The sequence below is a fragment of the Rhagoletis zephyria genome, unplaced genomic scaffold, assembly GCF_001687245.7.
Source record: "Rhagoletis zephyria isolate East Lansing unplaced genomic scaffold, Rhagoletis_zephyria_1.1 Rzeph_scaffold_04715, whole genome shotgun sequence".
NCBI lineage: Eukaryota > Metazoa > Arthropoda > Insecta > Diptera > Tephritidae > Rhagoletis > Rhagoletis zephyria.
In genome coordinates, this window is record NW_016161798.1 from 23,016 (window position 1) to 39,811 (window position 16,796).

Genomic DNA, 16,796 nt, shown 5'->3' on the forward strand with positions numbered 1-16,796 from the left:
CATGTTAAACAGCTCTGGAGCATATTGATCACTTGAAGAGTAGTGCGCTTCTCTTACGTTCGTTATATGTAAAACGGACTCTACTTTTTAAATGTTTTCCATGCAGATACGAAAAACTGTTAGGACTCGCTGCGATGTTTTATTTGGAAGGGAGCTTCAGTTAAGACGGCTTTTCATTAACACCGAGCGATTTTCTTTAAGCGATCATTTTCTACAGACATATGACATTATCTCAGAAATTGATCACGGTTTCCACCTCTGTAGCTTTGTGGTCGCAGTGTGACTACGACAAGCAACCCGGTTGCTCAATGCACCCTGTCTCCGGTACGGAAGATCCGACTTCCTAACCAAAAAAGTTAACAATTTTAAACATTCCATGACGCTCCAGCCGTGGACATGCCACATTGACCTTATTAGCTGCTCACTCTGAGGCAGACGCTATTCATTTACCCAATTCGACCGCTTCACTCTTATCGACGACAGAGAGGCGTTCGCATGGAGACTAGCAACTATCCGCGAAATGTGTCAATCGTCTACTTTTCCAAACTACCAAAATACGAAAAGCCACAAAATACCAACCACTTCCCATTAATTTTAATTTATTTTCCAACCCCAAATATTTCCTGAAAAATTTTAACATACGACAATGATCAGCTAGAAAAAATATATCACAAGAAAACATCTAAAAACTATCCTAAACCGAAATTTTTTTCAAACGTCTATTAAAACGTCTGCAAATATTTGCTTCGCCAATACTTCACGCACCATTCCAAAGAGATGCGTCGCTTTTACTCTACAAACATACTTAAGCATACCGCACCCAAAGATGAAATACAGCGCGAAGAGAAACGTGGCCAATGTCCGCCAATTATCGTCGAACGTCCGTCGGAGTTCCCACAAATCGTCATTTCAACGCAGTTCTTAGAATCCAGTCAGTACCACACCGAGACTGCACAGAAATGGCTTGTATTACCGGGTAAGAATGGACGTCAACACAAATTCCCACTTCAAACCATTTTGCCCAAGGTGCAGATGATGCGTATCGTGCCGCCAAAGCAATTGCCACGCGATGTTGAAGTTGATCGTCGGCGCCGCCAGTACAGTAAACTTAATTTGCTGCAAATGTTGAAGGAGGCCGGCGTAACCAATGAGGATCTTATGCCCACGGAAGAGCTATACTACGCGCTTTCGGAAAATGCATTTAAACACTTTTTGCCACTCAGTTTCTTCGATAACTCAAACTACGATTCAAACTCACCGGAAGCTTGGCTCGCTTTAGGTAAGGTGGAAGAGGGTGACTATCCACTGCCAGCCAAAGTATATCTGTCCAACTCGCAAAGCCTTAAGGACTATGCATGGCAATTTGCTGCGGTAACCGCTTACAACTATCAGACACATACATGGACGGTGCTGGCACTAAATGATGAATGCGTATATCAAGTACCTAGCGTACAGATAATGTTTCTCGCTGACAATCCGCGCATTTTCGTGCAACGTCTGAAAAAAGCCGTAGAGGAGCGCAACAATGCCGAGCGTCAAATCCAAATGGAATCAATTGTCGACTGTGTATTGTTGCAGGATTTGGAGGATGACCGCTTCATGTCGAATAAACGTATCGATCGCTTGCTGGAGAAGATAATCGGCAGGGCTAGCGAGAACGTTCAACGCCAAATACGTACCGAAGTATATCTCGTGTTCGAGCGTCTAATGGCTTGTTATGAGTTTGAAAAGTTCGTCAAGCTTATGCCAAAGGAATTCCCCACTTTCGGTGGTAGTCTTATACCGAACTCATTGCCACGGTTCTTCAAATCGCTGGAGAATATAAAGGAGGCCAATAGTGTTAAGCATTACAAGGTCGATATAAAGGAATTACGCTGCTGGCTCTTGCATGCGACAATCTTCTATATCGGCGCCGGCATCGAGGCTATGTCCAATGTAGCCCAACAATGTCAGTATATTGAAACCTTGTCCATTTTCTTGACAGGTTTCGTTAAACCAGTACCACTTGTGGACTTTCTACAAATACAGCAATCGAATAGCAAAAATGTTGCCACATATTTGAAGAATTTTTGGCCACAGAAGATTTCCGCCGGCATTACGCTGGTGCTGCGCGCGCTCGGCAAAGGTTGGCTGGACATCAGTCTGAGCAATTGGTCCGTTTATCAGATGTGCAAGATATCACGTTTCATCTTGCAGACGCGATTTCGCATGCAAGAATCCATGCAGGTGTTGCTTGAGAAATCTCTAATCAATTTCAGCACATATTTGACAGATCCATGTTTACAATTAATGGATCTCAAACCGGACTATAAATGGACGAGTAACTATATTGAAACTGAGTTTCCTTATGCCCAACCGATCTTCTATTTGTCCATCAGCATATCGGAAGAAAAGAAGGTGGTCTACTCAACCGCGCCGGAAGACTTCTCTCCGCAATTAACTGAGCTTTTTAAGAAAGCTTTGGAAAAGACTAGCGGCGTACGTTGTATTGAGGCCGAGACTTTGTTGAATCTGAAGTTTGCGCCCAATCTTTACATTGAGACGGTCGAACTAATTGAAGATCTGTTCATTCTATGGAATGAGTTGTTGGGCCATTGTTATGTACAAGCTGCTATACCTCTAAACTCGTATGCGCGCCTCTACGAACGTTTCATCGATTTCTACCTGCTACATGTGACCGATTTTATGAAAGCATACGAATTGGTGAAACATTCCTCATCCGAGGTGAAGCAAGATATTTTAGAGCACAAACGACAGAAACAAGAACTACGTGAGATATTACCATCCAATATTACAATCGGGCCATGTCAAATAAACGTGGACATAATGAAGCAATTAATGATCAGAAAGCATATAGAGATTATTAAGAAACTTTTCGAATACTATATACGGCGTATGTGGGACATAAATGAACAACTTCTCGATCAATGCTTGGAAATATATCAAACAATTAGCGGTCGACCGCAGAGTATAGAGCATCTTTATGAGATACGCGATTTTGCTGCCACCGTGCCGGACGTAGTCGAACAGTTGCGCGCCGATATACAGATAATGTGGCTGGAATATGAGATGTTGGATAGTTTCTTCTATAATCTTAGTGATACGCAATTCAATATGAAATGGCAGGTATATGCTTGGCCACATAATATTATGCAACGGCTAAGTACGTTACGAGAAGAGCAAAAGAATGATATTGAAGAATTTCGACGCGTTCATTCCAGTGAGTGTATAAATTTTGAAGAACGTTTGGAATCGCTAAACGAAGAGATACAAGCATTCTCGCTAATATTCGATCCGAATAAGGTGACCGAGACGGCCGTGGAGGTGAGTACGGGTGTAGCGTAAGGTAGTGATTTGATTAAGGGCGCGAGGATCAATGAGTTCAGCAGCCTTCTAAATGCAGCCTAGCTGGAATAGGCTGGTGGCATACAAATTCCCCAAGAAGATACTGAAGTGTCGTTCCGGTTATGTAGACCCGACTGTCGTGGGACCGGAATTATTGTCATCGTCCAGCTCTTTAGACGAGGCCGCACCAAAACGAGACGGCTATTAAAAGAGAACATTTTTATCGACTAAAATTTCTGCAGATTTAATTTTGCTATCGGTGCTTCCGGCAGGGTATTTTGGTACAAATTTCTTTCGAAAAAGAACACTGAAATTAATTCCAAAGTACATAATTTTCTTTTTCTTTTTGCTTTACAACCGCGCATCGGTTCGGGTCGAGACCAAAACACTTCGCCTATTGCCTCCCTCCTTTGCGAAGTTGCGCCAGTTGTGCATTCCGAGTACAGACAGGTCCTTCTGCACTTGGTTCTTCCATTGTGTTCGTGGGCGCCATTTCCGTAGCGTCAACATCCGAGCGGACAGTATACCCAAGCCAGCACCATCGTTGTATTTTTATGCGCTTACCTATGTTCATGTTGTTCAAAGCTCGAAAAGTTCGTCATACCATCTTCTTGGTACTCCTCGCCCAAGCGAACAAGGCCAAAGATATTGCGTGGAATAGGTTTCTCGAAAGCCGCCAAAGCCTTCTCGTCTTTGTTCCGTATCGTGCATATCTCTGCACCTTATAAAAGGACGGGCATGTTGAGGGATTTGTAGAGGCCAGAGTTATCCTTCGCTTCCTCTGACGTTGTTGGTGGTGTTTATGTTGGATCTTAAGTAGACAGTCCTTCACTACTTCAATAGTGACGTGTTTCCCAAAACGCGGGGAATTTGTATGGGTTGCCAGGAGATACTTTGTCTTATTATAAAATACTTCTTTAAATATTGAGCATGCACATCTATGCTGCCAATTTGAACTCTTCCTTTGCCGGGTAATGGCGTTTAAATCCTTTCTACAGTCCGTTCGATCCACTGAACTGTCCTCAAACTCCAAGAAAAAATTCCCGATATGCTTTTTAAGCAGGTTTGCCTACAGCGGATGTCTACTGGAGCGATGCTTTTTACTGAACCGAATCACGTTAACATGAAATTCTTCAGGTTCCTTCCCCTGTGTCCTACCAGTCCTGGTTTCCAAAAACATTGCCTTTTCTCCCAAGCGCTGCCAGCAATTTACTTAAAAGCCTTGTTGCGGCTCTGTACTTTGATACTTTGGTACCGCTAGATCAGGCCTCAAGGCGTAGAGGTTGGTTAGTGAGGGTAATAGCGGACTACCATACGGCTCCAATTCTACTAGTTTTCAAGTTTTGACCACAAAATATCAACACTAAGCGCCGATTTTTCAAATTACTCAGGCCGGCGAATTTGGCTAAGATCCCGATTCGTCTGATTGTTGAAGACTTCAGCAGGTGAATCGTGCATGTATAAAGGACCTAGCTACCTTCACTGAAAGTCAAAGGGGAAAAATAATGCGGTATGATTCGTCCTGGTTACAGATTTCCTTGCTGTTGTGTCACTAATTTGTCCCCGAATAGGCTGAACATTTTTAAGCCTTCCTTACACGAGGCACACGAAAATATGGGAGGTGCAGTGGGACCCATTTTCTTATGTGGCTATTGTTGTCGGCGATGTTAAGGTCAAACCTGGGTTTGTAGGAGTTAAACCTACCTCAACAGCCGGGTCTGCGTTGAGGCAGGGTAAACGCAAAGTTTCTAATGTTCTCGCGCTTAACTTTGGTGCCTGNTAGTTTTCAAGTTTTGACCACAAAATATCAACACTAAGCGCCGATTTTTCAAATTACTCAGGCCGGCGAATTTGGCTGAGATCCCGATTCGTCTGATTGTTGAAGACTTCAGCAGGTGAATCGTGCATGTATAAAGGACCTAGCTACCTTCACTGAAAGTCAAAGGGGAAAAATAATGCGGTATGATTCGTCCTGGTTACAGATTTCCTTGCTGTTGTGTCACTAATTTGTCCCCGAATAGGCTGAACATTTTTAAGCCTTCCTTACACGAGGCACACGAAAATATGGGAGGTGCAGTGGGACCCATTTTCTTATGTGGCTATTGTTGTCGGCGATGTTAAGGTCAAACCTGGGTTTGTAGGACTTAAACCTACCTCAACAGCCGGGTCTGCGTTGAGGCAGGGTAAACGCAAANTGGACCCATTTTCTTATGTGGCTATTGTTGTCGGCGATGTTAAGGTCAAACCTGGGTTTGTAGGAGTTAAACCTACCTCAACAGCCGGGTCTGCGTTGAGGCAGGGTAAACGCAAAGTTTCTAATGTTCTCGCGCTTAACTTTGGTGCCTGTGGCAACAGCCTCGTTTGTTGCTTGTTAAGCCTTCCAGGTATACCTCGCAGGTCAGTTAGTTTGATGGATGGATATCTCCTTTAGTGATATGAAGATATATCTCTGTCCGTTAGCTCGAATTCAGGATGTCCGTTAGCTTGAATTCAGGATGCTTTTTCTGGTAACAGAAGCTGTCTGGACAAATGCGTGTTGTGCTTATCCGAGTGTTGGGCTTGTCGATGCAAAGATTGACTTTCGATATGACTGGAGGGTTTTCCACTGTGTATTTCTGGTGCCGGTGGGCACACTGGTGTACTTAGTTTACTACAAAGGTCGCCCTAAAAATCACTTTTATCAAGTCGCAAGGTTCAAGAAGGTAACTTCAGATGAACAGACTCTAAATCCGTTGGAAAAATGTTCTTATAGTAGTAAAGTTTGCTACAAAAATACGCACCCCTTGCAAATCATATATTTTGAACCGGAGCATGATTCAAAGTTCTTTCTCTCTCTTTCTCTTTTTTAAGCAATTCCTCACTTTAAACATCACACTCCTCCTTTCCATCATAGGTTAAAAAAACATGGAAGCAAATACAAGAAATGGAGAAATTAGGCAAAACTCTACAATATCGACAAACACTCTTCGATCTAGAAGAACTTTCACTAGAATTTCTCGATAGCATCATAACTGGCTTTACACCCTATCGGCAGTTGTGGTTGACTTGCTTGGACTTTTTGAAACTCGAAGAGGCTACTATTGGCAATCCGCTTATTAATCTCGATTTGGTTGAAGTCTGGAATTCCATTGAAGATATACGGAAATCTTTGTGGCAGACACATGAGATTTTCTCAGAAAAACCCGAAATTCAAGAAGTGGCACAATTTTATTTGGCCAAGTGTGACGAATTCGTGCCGGTGTGGCAGTGTATCAAGTGGTTGAAGAATGAAAATTGGCTATACATGCATTGGCAGGAGCTGTCGAATCGCGGTGGCATGGACATAAAATATTCAACTGCTATGAATTTTGCCTACCTCATGCGTAAAGGTATAATGGCGAATTTGAATTTGGTGAATGAGATATCATCAAAGGTCGAACAGGAAGCGGATGAGTATAGACGACAAATGGAAGAGGAGGAACGTCGCAGAGAGCAGGAGTTGCAAGAGTTGCTAATGCGTAAAGCCTTGCGAAAATGTCGTAGGGATATACTTTTAGATGAAACTGTAACCGACAAGGCGGAAGCTCAAAACCCCAAATAAATATTTATGTAGCTTTGAAAGCATCTATTTTCTATTAGTATACATACTTACATATATCGTCACCTTTATGCCAGAAGCATGAATGTACAAATTTACCAATTTCGAGTTATTGGGTTGACTTGATTAACCTTTAGATGTTCTATGTTATACCAAAACTTATGGCAGCAGGCAAAATATCTGCAAATGCAATTCAAACTGAAAATCCCAAGATAATTTCCACAACATCCTGAACAGCCAAGGTAATGTCAGTTACATTAGCTTTGTTTCTTAACAGATAATTATCACAAATTACCACTAATTTCTGCTGGAAAGCGTTTCTTAAGGCCTGTATGCAGCTCTCAAGAAAAGCAAAAACTCCATATAAAATGACGTACAAGAAATGGCTAAGAAATTTTCTTAAGTCAAATTTCNACCAAATAAATATTTATGTAGCTTTGAAAACATCTATTTTCTATTAGTATACATACTTACATATATCGTCACCTTTATGCCAGAAGCATGAATGTACAAATTTACTACTATCTACTACGGTTTTCTAAAGTTTTTTGTGAAAAAAGAGCACAAGGCAACCCAGGTTTGCAACAGAAATATATGCCCGTTCCATTATTTCTTGAGGAAAGAGTGAGGCAACAGGCTGTGAGGTATAAAATATGTCAAAATTCCTTGGACACACGCGCGAAATTATGGCAATTTTTCTTGACCGTTTTCTTGAGAGCTGCATACTAAGCCTTAAGGCAGTACGCAGTTCTTAAGAAATTTACTACGCTTTCTGCTACGGTTTTCTAAAGTTTTTTTGTGAAAAAAGAGCACAAGGCAACCCAGGTTTGCAACAGAAATATATGCCCGTTCCATTATTTCTTGAGGAAAGAGTGAGGCAACAGGCTGTGAGGTATAAAATATGTCAAAATTCCTTGGACACACGCGCGAAATAATGGCAATTTTTTCTTGACCGTTTTCTTGAGAGCTGCATACAGGGCTTTAACCCAAAAAGCTAGCAGAAACTGGTAGCTCTCTCTCGTTCTTACGCTCTTCTTTTTTTTTAGCTCTCCTGCTAATTTCTGCTAGTAAAATTTTTACTAGCAGAAACTAGCAGCTGTCAAAATGGATAAACAAAAATTCGCGCCAAATATTTTCATTAGTCAAATACACCCATTAGCTGATTACTTGCTAGTTTCTGCTAGTTTTTCGTTTCTTTACTTTTTCGTTATTTCGCTCTCTGCGAGCATAATTCTTTCAATTTTCTCATTCTTCTTCTTCCTGATAATTATCTGCTAGAAAAGAAAAGAAACAAAGCCACAACCTCACTTTTCTGGTAGCCACATTTCGGCAATGCATATAAATGTAGTAAAAAAAGGAGAAAATTTTAGGACCATTTTAACGCTCTTTTGAATACTGTTTTTAAAAAGTATGTATTAAAGAATTATTTTACCAAAACAGCGTTAAAGATAATAAACAATAGTTGTGTTAGGTTTAGCCATTTCCAGTAAAATCCAGAAAATTTGGTACGAATTTTCATATTTTGGCATTTTCGTACGCAAAAACTTATTGAGAGAGCGAAACAGCTGAAGTTCAAAGCTTTCATTGCATTTTTAATGGATAAATTTTTGCTTGTAACTTGCTGGATGCAATTTAAACTAATGAGGAAACTGTTTTTGGGTTTTTATTATTGAAATATATTGTTTTATTAGGAATTTGCTGCGAATAAAGAACCAATTTATCAGCTGTTCATGAAACTTGATAATTATTACTGGATTTGAGTTCACGTACTTTTTTGGATTGGAGAGTTGGTGGCGAGTTACTGAGTAATTTTTTTAAACAAACACAACTACTCTTAGTAAGTTTTTTTCTTATTTTTAAAAGACTTTATAAAATTATTTTCGTAATTTTATTTGTAAAGCACTTGTATTGCAGCCTCTAGTAGGTGAACAGGCACAGCTTCCAAAACCCATTAAACAAGAAACGCACTTTTACTGATCATTTTATTAACAACCTGGCCAATTGAATAAACTCACCTGGAACTTGCAGCCAAAAATCGCACTATATCGCAGCTTCTCGCTGAGATAAGAAACACAATTCACAAATCTGTGGAAGATAAACATAATTAGTCTTTATTTGCCACTTGGCATAAAATTGGTTACCTAAATTTTTGCAAAAAATATTATTATATTAAGGGCCGTTTTCTGAAGTAACCTTTAACTTTAAAGCTCACTTTATATTTAAAGGTTGCATTAAAATTTGTGGTTGTGTCTAAAGTAAATCATTTTATTGTCGGTTTTAAATTGATTTACAACCAAGAAACATGCATACGTCAAAAACCGATAATAGAAATGCTTAACTTTAGACATAGCTTTATTTTTAATCCAACCTTTAAATATAAAGTGAGCTTTAAAGTTAGAGGTTACTTCAGAAAACGGCCCTAAATAATGGAAAAGTCACAACTAAAGGCCTGTATGCAGCTCTCAAGAAAAGCAAAAATTTACTACGCTTTCTACTACGGTTTTCTAAAGTTTTTTGTGAAAAAAGAGCACAAGGCAACCCAGGTTTGCAACAGAAATATATGCCCGTTCCATTATTTATTGAGAAAAGAGTGAGGCAACAGGCTGTGAGGTATAAAAAATGTCAAAATTCGTTGGACACACACACGAAATAATGGCAATTTTTTCTTGACCGTTTTCTTGAGAGCTGCATACAGGGCTTAAACAGAAATGTCAAAGACACTCTTATGTTCACTCTTGCGTTTTCAGCACAATACCTGAGAGGACTTTTCTAGTGTAGTTTTTGTTCAAGAGGGCATCATTCAGAACAGGGCTACCGAATTTGTCAAAATTACAACAACCCCCCAACTGACATCACCTTATTTTTATTTCACCATGCCTGCACACATCTTTCGCAAAAAAATGCAATCCTGTAGTGTTTGAAAACTATCGATAGTGTATACATTCGATGGTTTTGATAGTGATAGTGAAAATATTCGATACAATCGAAAGCTTTTTTTCACTTTGTCATATTCAATGGCTTTTCTCGCCAAATATGTGAAAATACATTGTCAAATGAAACTTTAAAACGGGTTCTCGCTTGACTTATATCAGAATAGATCTTCAGTCGTGTACATGTCTAACTTAATGGGCTACCTGTCCGGTTTTGGCTCATAATGTAATCGGTAAAGGTATGGGAAAAGGAGATAAAGTTGTGTCAAAATATGCCCATTTTGTAACTAGAAATACCATAAAGTGTATTAGTATAAACAAACAGTTCACAACATATAACATGTGTAAAACAAAAAGTAATTCTTAAGCAAAAAACAAAAATTTTAAGATCGGAGTAAAACCAAATTTATATGGGACCACCTGTCCACCATCAGTTAACTTGGTCCTAGGTTATGCGGTAACATACATAAAAAAAATAATGTTCCGACCATTTGAGCCCCTTCACCTTTTTTTGAAGTCGGTTAAAAAGAGCTCGTGTATTTCAATAACACATTTTATAACAAAAAACATGTTATATGTATCTTTTATAGTCCAATTCTAACAATTTGAATGAAATATACAACTATCGATAGTGCTATGAAAAATTAGATAGTAGCGGCAATATGAAACCATCGATACTATCGATAGTTCTCCATAACTACAATCCTGCAAGACCGATAGCCAGTGTTACCGTTGTGCGACTAAAGTGTCAAATTGGCACTTTTTGGAGGTCGATGCCCCTTGACACCGACTTTTTGAAAATGGGCTTATTTTGACACTTTTCCAAAAAATTATGCGACTTTTTCGCCTTTTCTTTGATTTAAAATTCTATATACACATTTTGACAATTCCTTCACAAATTATATTTTTCCTACGTGTTTAAAAATGCTTTTAGTATTCACTTTTCAAAGGCACTTAAAAATTACCAGTGGCCATATTTTGACTGATTTAAACCTTTATAGAATGTCAAATATTTTCCGAATAAATGCCCAGAAGTAGCATGGATTAATGCACCGTTTTTGTAGCTTAGCATTTCCCCCAATTTATTTGTGTTAAATTTATTATTTACTTAATGATGTAAGTACTTTTTTTAACTGCAATTTTGTTTTCATACTAAATGCAAAATATGCGTATTGCGTATTTTTAATATATCCCTCATCAATAGGTTATTATTTTAAGTGGAAAAACTATTTTTGACAGAAAATTATGATGTCCATTAACAATTTATTAAAAATAATGGATCAGAGTCATGGATGAAATAAAGTCTACTCTAAGCAATTTTTTGGCAGATTTTCCGTTGTAAAAAGCTAAAACTAACGTTAGAGTCGATTTTATTTCGACTATGAATATTCCCTACTGAGTTTCGAAGGGTAAAATAATGAAAGTCTTTGCATACATGGTATAAACGATCTGAAGGACTTGAAGACACTTTTTTCCGGCTGTGCCACTTTTTTGGCGACTTTCGAAAAATTTGCAGCGGTAACACTGCCGATAGCATACATGTATTCGTTTCATCATGACAATCCTGCCATCTGATCAGCTGTTTGTCGACTGAGCTTGAAATAGATTTTACCGGCAAATTAATATTTCTATCAATAGTTCTAATTTACCAAAGTAATTATAGAATTTCAGATTCGTTATAAAATGGATCTTAGCTTTATTGAGAATAGTAAGTTACTAGAAAATAAATTTGCATTTTAAAATGTATCTAACAACTCTATTCAAATAATTATACACAGCGTCAACTCCTCGAGACAGCACGTATTCTTTTAGCCTTGATAAAAATGTTAGCTTCTGCAGTATGGAAATGAGCACAACAGTGGCCGATGAACAATCGGCAACAAATAATGAGTCAACTACTAAGGACGACTCCTGCGAACTATCGGCAAATTGTGCGGCCATTTCTTTGGAAGAGAGTGCGACTATTGAAGCAATGGAAGCCGAAGAGAGCTTGGGACAAATTGAAATGTTGAACGGCACAGAACAAACCAGCGGTGTTGAAGCACCTACTGAAGTCCAATACCAAGTAGAGGAGGAGGAATTCTTTCAAAATGCTTTAACAGAACTAGGGCGTCGATTGTGGAAATCTTCTGCAGAGAAACAACACTACACAAAAGGCTGTTTATGGTCCCCAGATGGCTTATGTATATTGCTGCCTGTACATTTAGATGGTAAAGTGAAAACTTAATTATTTTGCAGGATTATGTGAGTGTTTTTTTCACAGGCATGCATGTTATTGAGCTACCGTCGGATGTCTATACAGATTGCGCCAAACAACAGGTTACACCGACGCGGACGCTAAGTAAACTAGAAACGGCAGTGCATGTTAAGGAAGGTGGCACTGTTTATGATTACGTATGGTATCCATTTATGAATAGCCAGTCGCCGGTGACTTGTTGGTAAATCTACTTTGGCATTACTTTGCGTATGGTTTTGATTAAGACTTTTCTTGTAATAATAATAATAATAATAGCTGGCTGGCAACACGACAACATGAGCCCATCCATATGTGGGATGCATTTACCGGTGAGCTGCGTTGCACCTATCGTGGTTATGATAGTGTAGATGAGGTGGAATCTGCAATAGCTGTCACATTTTCAAACGATGGTGAACAAGTTTTTGGCGGTTATAAAAAGTCTATAAAAGTATTTGACACCAATGTGTAAGTAATGTTCCTAATATTTTTGGCAAGATGAAAATATGTATCATTAACAGGCCTGGTCGTGACTCGAGTTCGTTTCCAGTGAAACAAGCTGTTTCTTGTTTTGCTCTCACCACAAACAACGATAGCACTGTAACAACGGGATCTTGGATGGGCTATATCAATCATTACGATTTGCGCGCACCTAAACTGGGATCACTATTTACTCTAGGCGGCCATACTGGCGGTATTACGTGGCTACGATATGCTGCTTTAGCAGATAGCGACAGTTGGTCATTATTTAGTGGCGCGCGTAAGGATAACAAAATCTTAGAATGGGATATGCGGAATTATCTCAAGCCAGTGAGAGAATTTACACGCAATATTGGAACGAATCAACGCATCTACTTCGACTTAAGCCCGCAGGAGCAGCGTTGGCTGGTAAGCGGCGATACCACGGGAAAGCTACGAATATGGGATTTACAGAACAACGTCGAAGAAGCGGTGAGTAAGATAATTCGGATTCCTACGTTTCCACGACAGTGGGGTCTACGTAACTGGAACGATACAGAATCGTATCTGGCCAATGGTTTTTCTCCAGCTTGATTGCCCAAAAACTCTTTGGCGAATTTGTAGGATGCTACATCAGCACCATAATTCGCTTTAGATTTGTCATTTTGTTAAACTTTCGAGAAATTGGTACAGCTTGGTAATAGCTTTCATTTACAAGCCGCGAAAAATGGCCAAACAGAATACAACTACCAAAATTTTTTTAAAAATCAGTTTTTTTTAATGAATGTACTTTTAGCAACCTCTGCATGGCGATTGCTGTAACGGAGTTAACTTTCATCCCAGCTTACCTATACTAGCTACAACTTCAGGGCAACATCATTTCGTGAATTCATCGCATAATGAAGAATCTCCCGAGTCTAAAAAGAGTGCTATGCAAGATGAAGACATAATAATAGATTATGAAAATGCACTGATGCTTTGGTGGATTGGCCCATAAGCAATAGATTAAGAGTCCGCAGATAACATTAAATATAAATTGAGCTATAAGCTATTCCAATGTTTGTATGGGCTGTTTCGAAATGGTTTTTCAAGTTTTTGTATCTACATAATTTAAACTACACATTTTATTTATATGATTCAAAGCTATATAAATTTAGCACAAGAAACGTATGAATCGGCAGTGGAGTCAATAGTTATACGTACTTTAAGCAAAAATTCATATAAGAAGATAAGGATTGTTTCTTAGATAATGCGTTGTATTTACATAATTTAAACTATTTTATTTATGAAATAATCCTAAGCTGTATAAAAATTTAGAGCAAGAAGCTTATGCATGGTTACACATATCCAAGAAATCTTAACTGAAAATACAAAAAGTGTAAAATTAAATTTGAATTTCCACATAGTATTAATTTAAGCATTTGGTTTCTTAATGCTGAATACTTTATTGGCTGGCCATGTTAGCGTGCACCTCATATCCATTCCGATACAATCTTTACTGCTTACTGGAATACAAAGTGATTTTTTTTTTTACTTTTCTAAGCGACTTTTAGATAAAACGTACATATGTATATGTAAACATCCATTGCTTTAAACATTTTTAGAATCGTTTAAGAAACTCCTCAGCACAGGTGCGTGCACGCGCATTTACTGCCAATTTCATTTCACTGATTTCCTTATCAATCTCCTCCATAAAGCTGATTACGAAATCCACTAATTTATGCTTATACATTTGTTCTGTGTGAAAGTTGGTTATGAGAAAGCTGATATCGTAGCCATCAATTGGTTTCCGGCGCAAAATAATGAACGACTCAGCGCGACGCATCATGAAGCGAGTAAATTTGTGACACAGGATCTTCTCGATTTCGTCGGCTTGCTTAACCGCTATGCTAACACGTACTGAATTGATGGAGGGTTCTATTAGAACACGCTCCCGCTCGTTGCGTGAAATTACAACTGGTGTAAGCACCAATTCTTTGCTGGAGCACACTTCTACCTCAGGTTTGTTGTGCCGTTCCACCACCTGGGAGGGGAAATCTTGCAAACACATAGCAGCGGTCAACGAATGGCGAACTGCAGTCAAGTAAGGCTTTAATGTGGCAGCCATTGTATTTACTTTGAAATTTATTAACTAACGCTTTTTAATCTTTATTAAAATTGACGCTGATTCACTAATTTTTATCAAAATTTCTCGCAAAAACAACAACACGCAACGAAAAACAACACCCACATTGAAAATGTCACCGATGACATTTCGCAGATATGTACCACAAAAACGCAAGGTTGCGTTGGCGAGCTGTGTTCCGTGAGCAGTAGAGTTTTTTTGAAAGACTTAAACAGAGGTCGCAAAACTGTTAAAGGGAAGAAAATTAATTTGGTGCCAAATTGTTTCCGGTAGTGCATTTTTGATTCCAAACTGGAGAGTCCGCTTCGTAGTTTCGGTGCCGATGTGAATTAAAAAATTCTTTTTGCTGTAAATTTATTACAAGAGTAAATACATAAATAACTTTGAATAAACTGTGATTCATTGAATTGCAAATTTATGAGCTATTAAAAATTTTTAAATTCGGATTTTAAATATCTTCTTACAAATATGTACATATATGTATGTACATATGTATGCATGTATATTAGACCGTACAGAAAATATCGTTCGCCGAAAATCCTTGAACTTCTTGTTTTTGCCTCAGAAACCTTTCGGGATTTATTGCGCAAAATTTGGGCAACAGATTTTTCGTGTTTTTTCGAGATTCTTCGAGATTTTCCTTGAATTTTTATCGGAACCTTCCGGATTATGTTGATTGGTTCGACTTTTTGTGACTTCATACTGAGTTTTATTTAGTTTCTTGGTGGCTTTTGGAGGCTTTTGTGACCTTTCGGGATTCGTTTAGAACTTCGCCTTCGTGCCTTCGCAATTTTTTGTTTTTTTTTTTTTCGATATTTTCTAGGGGAATTTTCTCGACCAAGTACGATTTTTCGGAATTTTTTTGTGTTTTTGTTTTCTTATGTTTAATTTTTGTCGGGAGTTTTTATGTTTTTTTTTTTTAAATTTGTTTCGAACCATTCGAGATTTATGAGATTTATTCGGCAAGGTGTCTCTCCAAGATTTAAAATTTTTTATAGACTTTTTGGGTATTTCTTTTTTAATTTTATGACACTGAAAGGAATTTTTTAGGGATTAACTGTGTTTAGCTATCGGAACGGCCCAGGTTCGTTTCTTGGGGTCCGGTTGGGTTATCTGCACAATGATTTTGGTAATTGTATTCAAACGTGTGACCCGAATAAAAAAAAAAAATAACATACACATGTAGCAGAAGGTTTAAACATCAAGCAGTAAACTTCCAAGCAGCAATTTATCAAAAATTTCGGTTTGAAACATGCACTTTTATATGCAAAAATACTGTGGATGGCGTAGCCGGAAGTGGTTTTTTCTCGTATTCAGATTTTTCGACTTGTGCGATTATAGCTTATGGCCACAGAAATCACCCCATTTTCAAATAAGTCCCCAATGGTCTTTAGAGGAGTCAGGGAGGTGAGAGGTGACTTCTTAAAGTTTGGACTGCACTCTTTCTGATGGGTGGGGTTTTAGGTGTCACGACCTCAGTTTCCCACCAGAAAACCGTTATACGAATAACCGAACATTTCCCTTTTTCAACCGACTTCCAACAAAAGAGGAGGTTATCAGTTCGTCGGAATATTTTTATTTGTTTTTTATGTATGTTACCGCATAACTTTGGACCACGTCAACCGATTTCGATAATTCTTTTTGCATCGGAAATGTAGTATCTCAGAGATGTGCTGAGACCATCTGATCTGGTTTAGATCCGATGATTGGATCATGAAATATATATATATTTTTTTTTTATATGAGAATTGAAGTCGGTTTTGTTTTTTGCTTACAAATTACTTGTAATAGCGGATGTACCTCATTCGAAGGGGTCGTAGAACTGTAGATTAATCTATTTGATTGAAGCAGAAGCTAGATCGAGCACTTAGAATACATATTTGAAGCGCCAACAGTTTTTTTTTTTTACTGTAATACTGCAAAAGACTTTTATTTTCTTTGAGTGTTTCGGTTCCGTATATTTTGTTCATTATAGCGGTGCAATCAAGGTGCATTAATAAACATTTTATATAAATAATTAGTTACGTAGACTTAAGATCTCATGCATTCCAATTAAATTCAAAAATAGAAACTATGCATGCTTTGCACTTTTGACCTGATAGAAAAAATTTAAATTGTGCGGCAAAT

At 38.4% G+C, this 16,796-nt stretch overlaps 3 protein-coding genes across 3 annotated transcripts; 2 read left to right on the forward strand and 1 right to left on the reverse strand.

Moving 5' to 3' along the window:
* Positions 1 to 777: 777 nt before the first annotated feature.
* sac (sterile affecting ciliogenesis) lies at positions 778 to 6,925 on the forward strand. Its single transcript, XM_017626612.1, has 2 exons — positions 778 to 3,324; positions 6,239 to 6,925. The coding sequence occupies exons 1-2, from the start codon at positions 778 to 780 to the stop codon at positions 6,923 to 6,925; spliced, it is 3,234 nt and encodes a 1,077-aa protein (XP_017482101.1).
* Positions 6,926 to 11,176: 4,251 nt separating this feature from the next.
* On the forward strand, positions 11,177 to 13,939 carry WDR79 (Telomerase Cajal body protein 1 homolog). Its single transcript, XM_017626616.1, has 6 exons — positions 11,177 to 11,560; positions 11,631 to 12,062; positions 12,116 to 12,290; positions 12,365 to 12,553; positions 12,607 to 13,036; positions 13,341 to 13,939. Exons 1-6 carry the CDS (start codon positions 11,536 to 11,538, stop codon positions 13,539 to 13,541), a joined length of 1,452 nt encoding a protein of 483 aa, XP_017482105.1. The 5' UTR covers positions 11,177 to 11,535; the 3' UTR covers positions 13,542 to 13,939.
* On the reverse strand, positions 13,780 to 14,801 carry Arpc4 (Actin-related protein 2/3 complex, subunit 4). Its single transcript, XM_017626617.1, has 2 exons — positions 14,109 to 14,801; positions 13,780 to 14,049 (listed from the first exon to the last, which is right to left on the reverse strand). Exon 1 carries the CDS (start codon positions 14,649 to 14,651, stop codon positions 14,145 to 14,147), a length of 507 nt encoding a protein of 168 aa, XP_017482106.1. The 5' UTR covers positions 14,652 to 14,801; the 3' UTR covers positions 13,780 to 14,049; positions 14,109 to 14,144.
* Between the last annotated feature and the right edge of the window lie 1,995 nt (positions 14,802 to 16,796).

Coding starts and splice junctions, on each gene's coding strand:
- sac (XM_017626612.1), top strand. CDS start 778: ATGCGTCGCTTTTACTCTACAAACATACTTAAGCATACCGCACCCAAA. Junction 3,325..6,238: donor TGACCGAGACGGCCGTGGAG/GTGAGTACGGGT, acceptor TTTCCATCATAG/GTTAAAAAAACATGGAAGCA.
- WDR79 (XM_017626616.1), top strand. CDS start 11,536: ATGGATCTTAGCTTTATTGAGAATA. Junction 11,561..11,630: donor TCTTAGCTTTATTGAGAATA/GTAAGTTACTAG, acceptor AATTATACACAG/CGTCAACTCCTCGAGACAGC. Junction 12,554..12,606: donor AAAGTATTTGACACCAATGT/GTAAGTAATGTT, acceptor TATCATTAACAG/GCCTGGTCGTGACTCGAGTT.
- Arpc4 (XM_017626617.1), bottom strand. CDS start 14,651: ATGGCTGCCACATTAAAGCCTTACTTGACTGCAGTTCGCCATTCGTTG.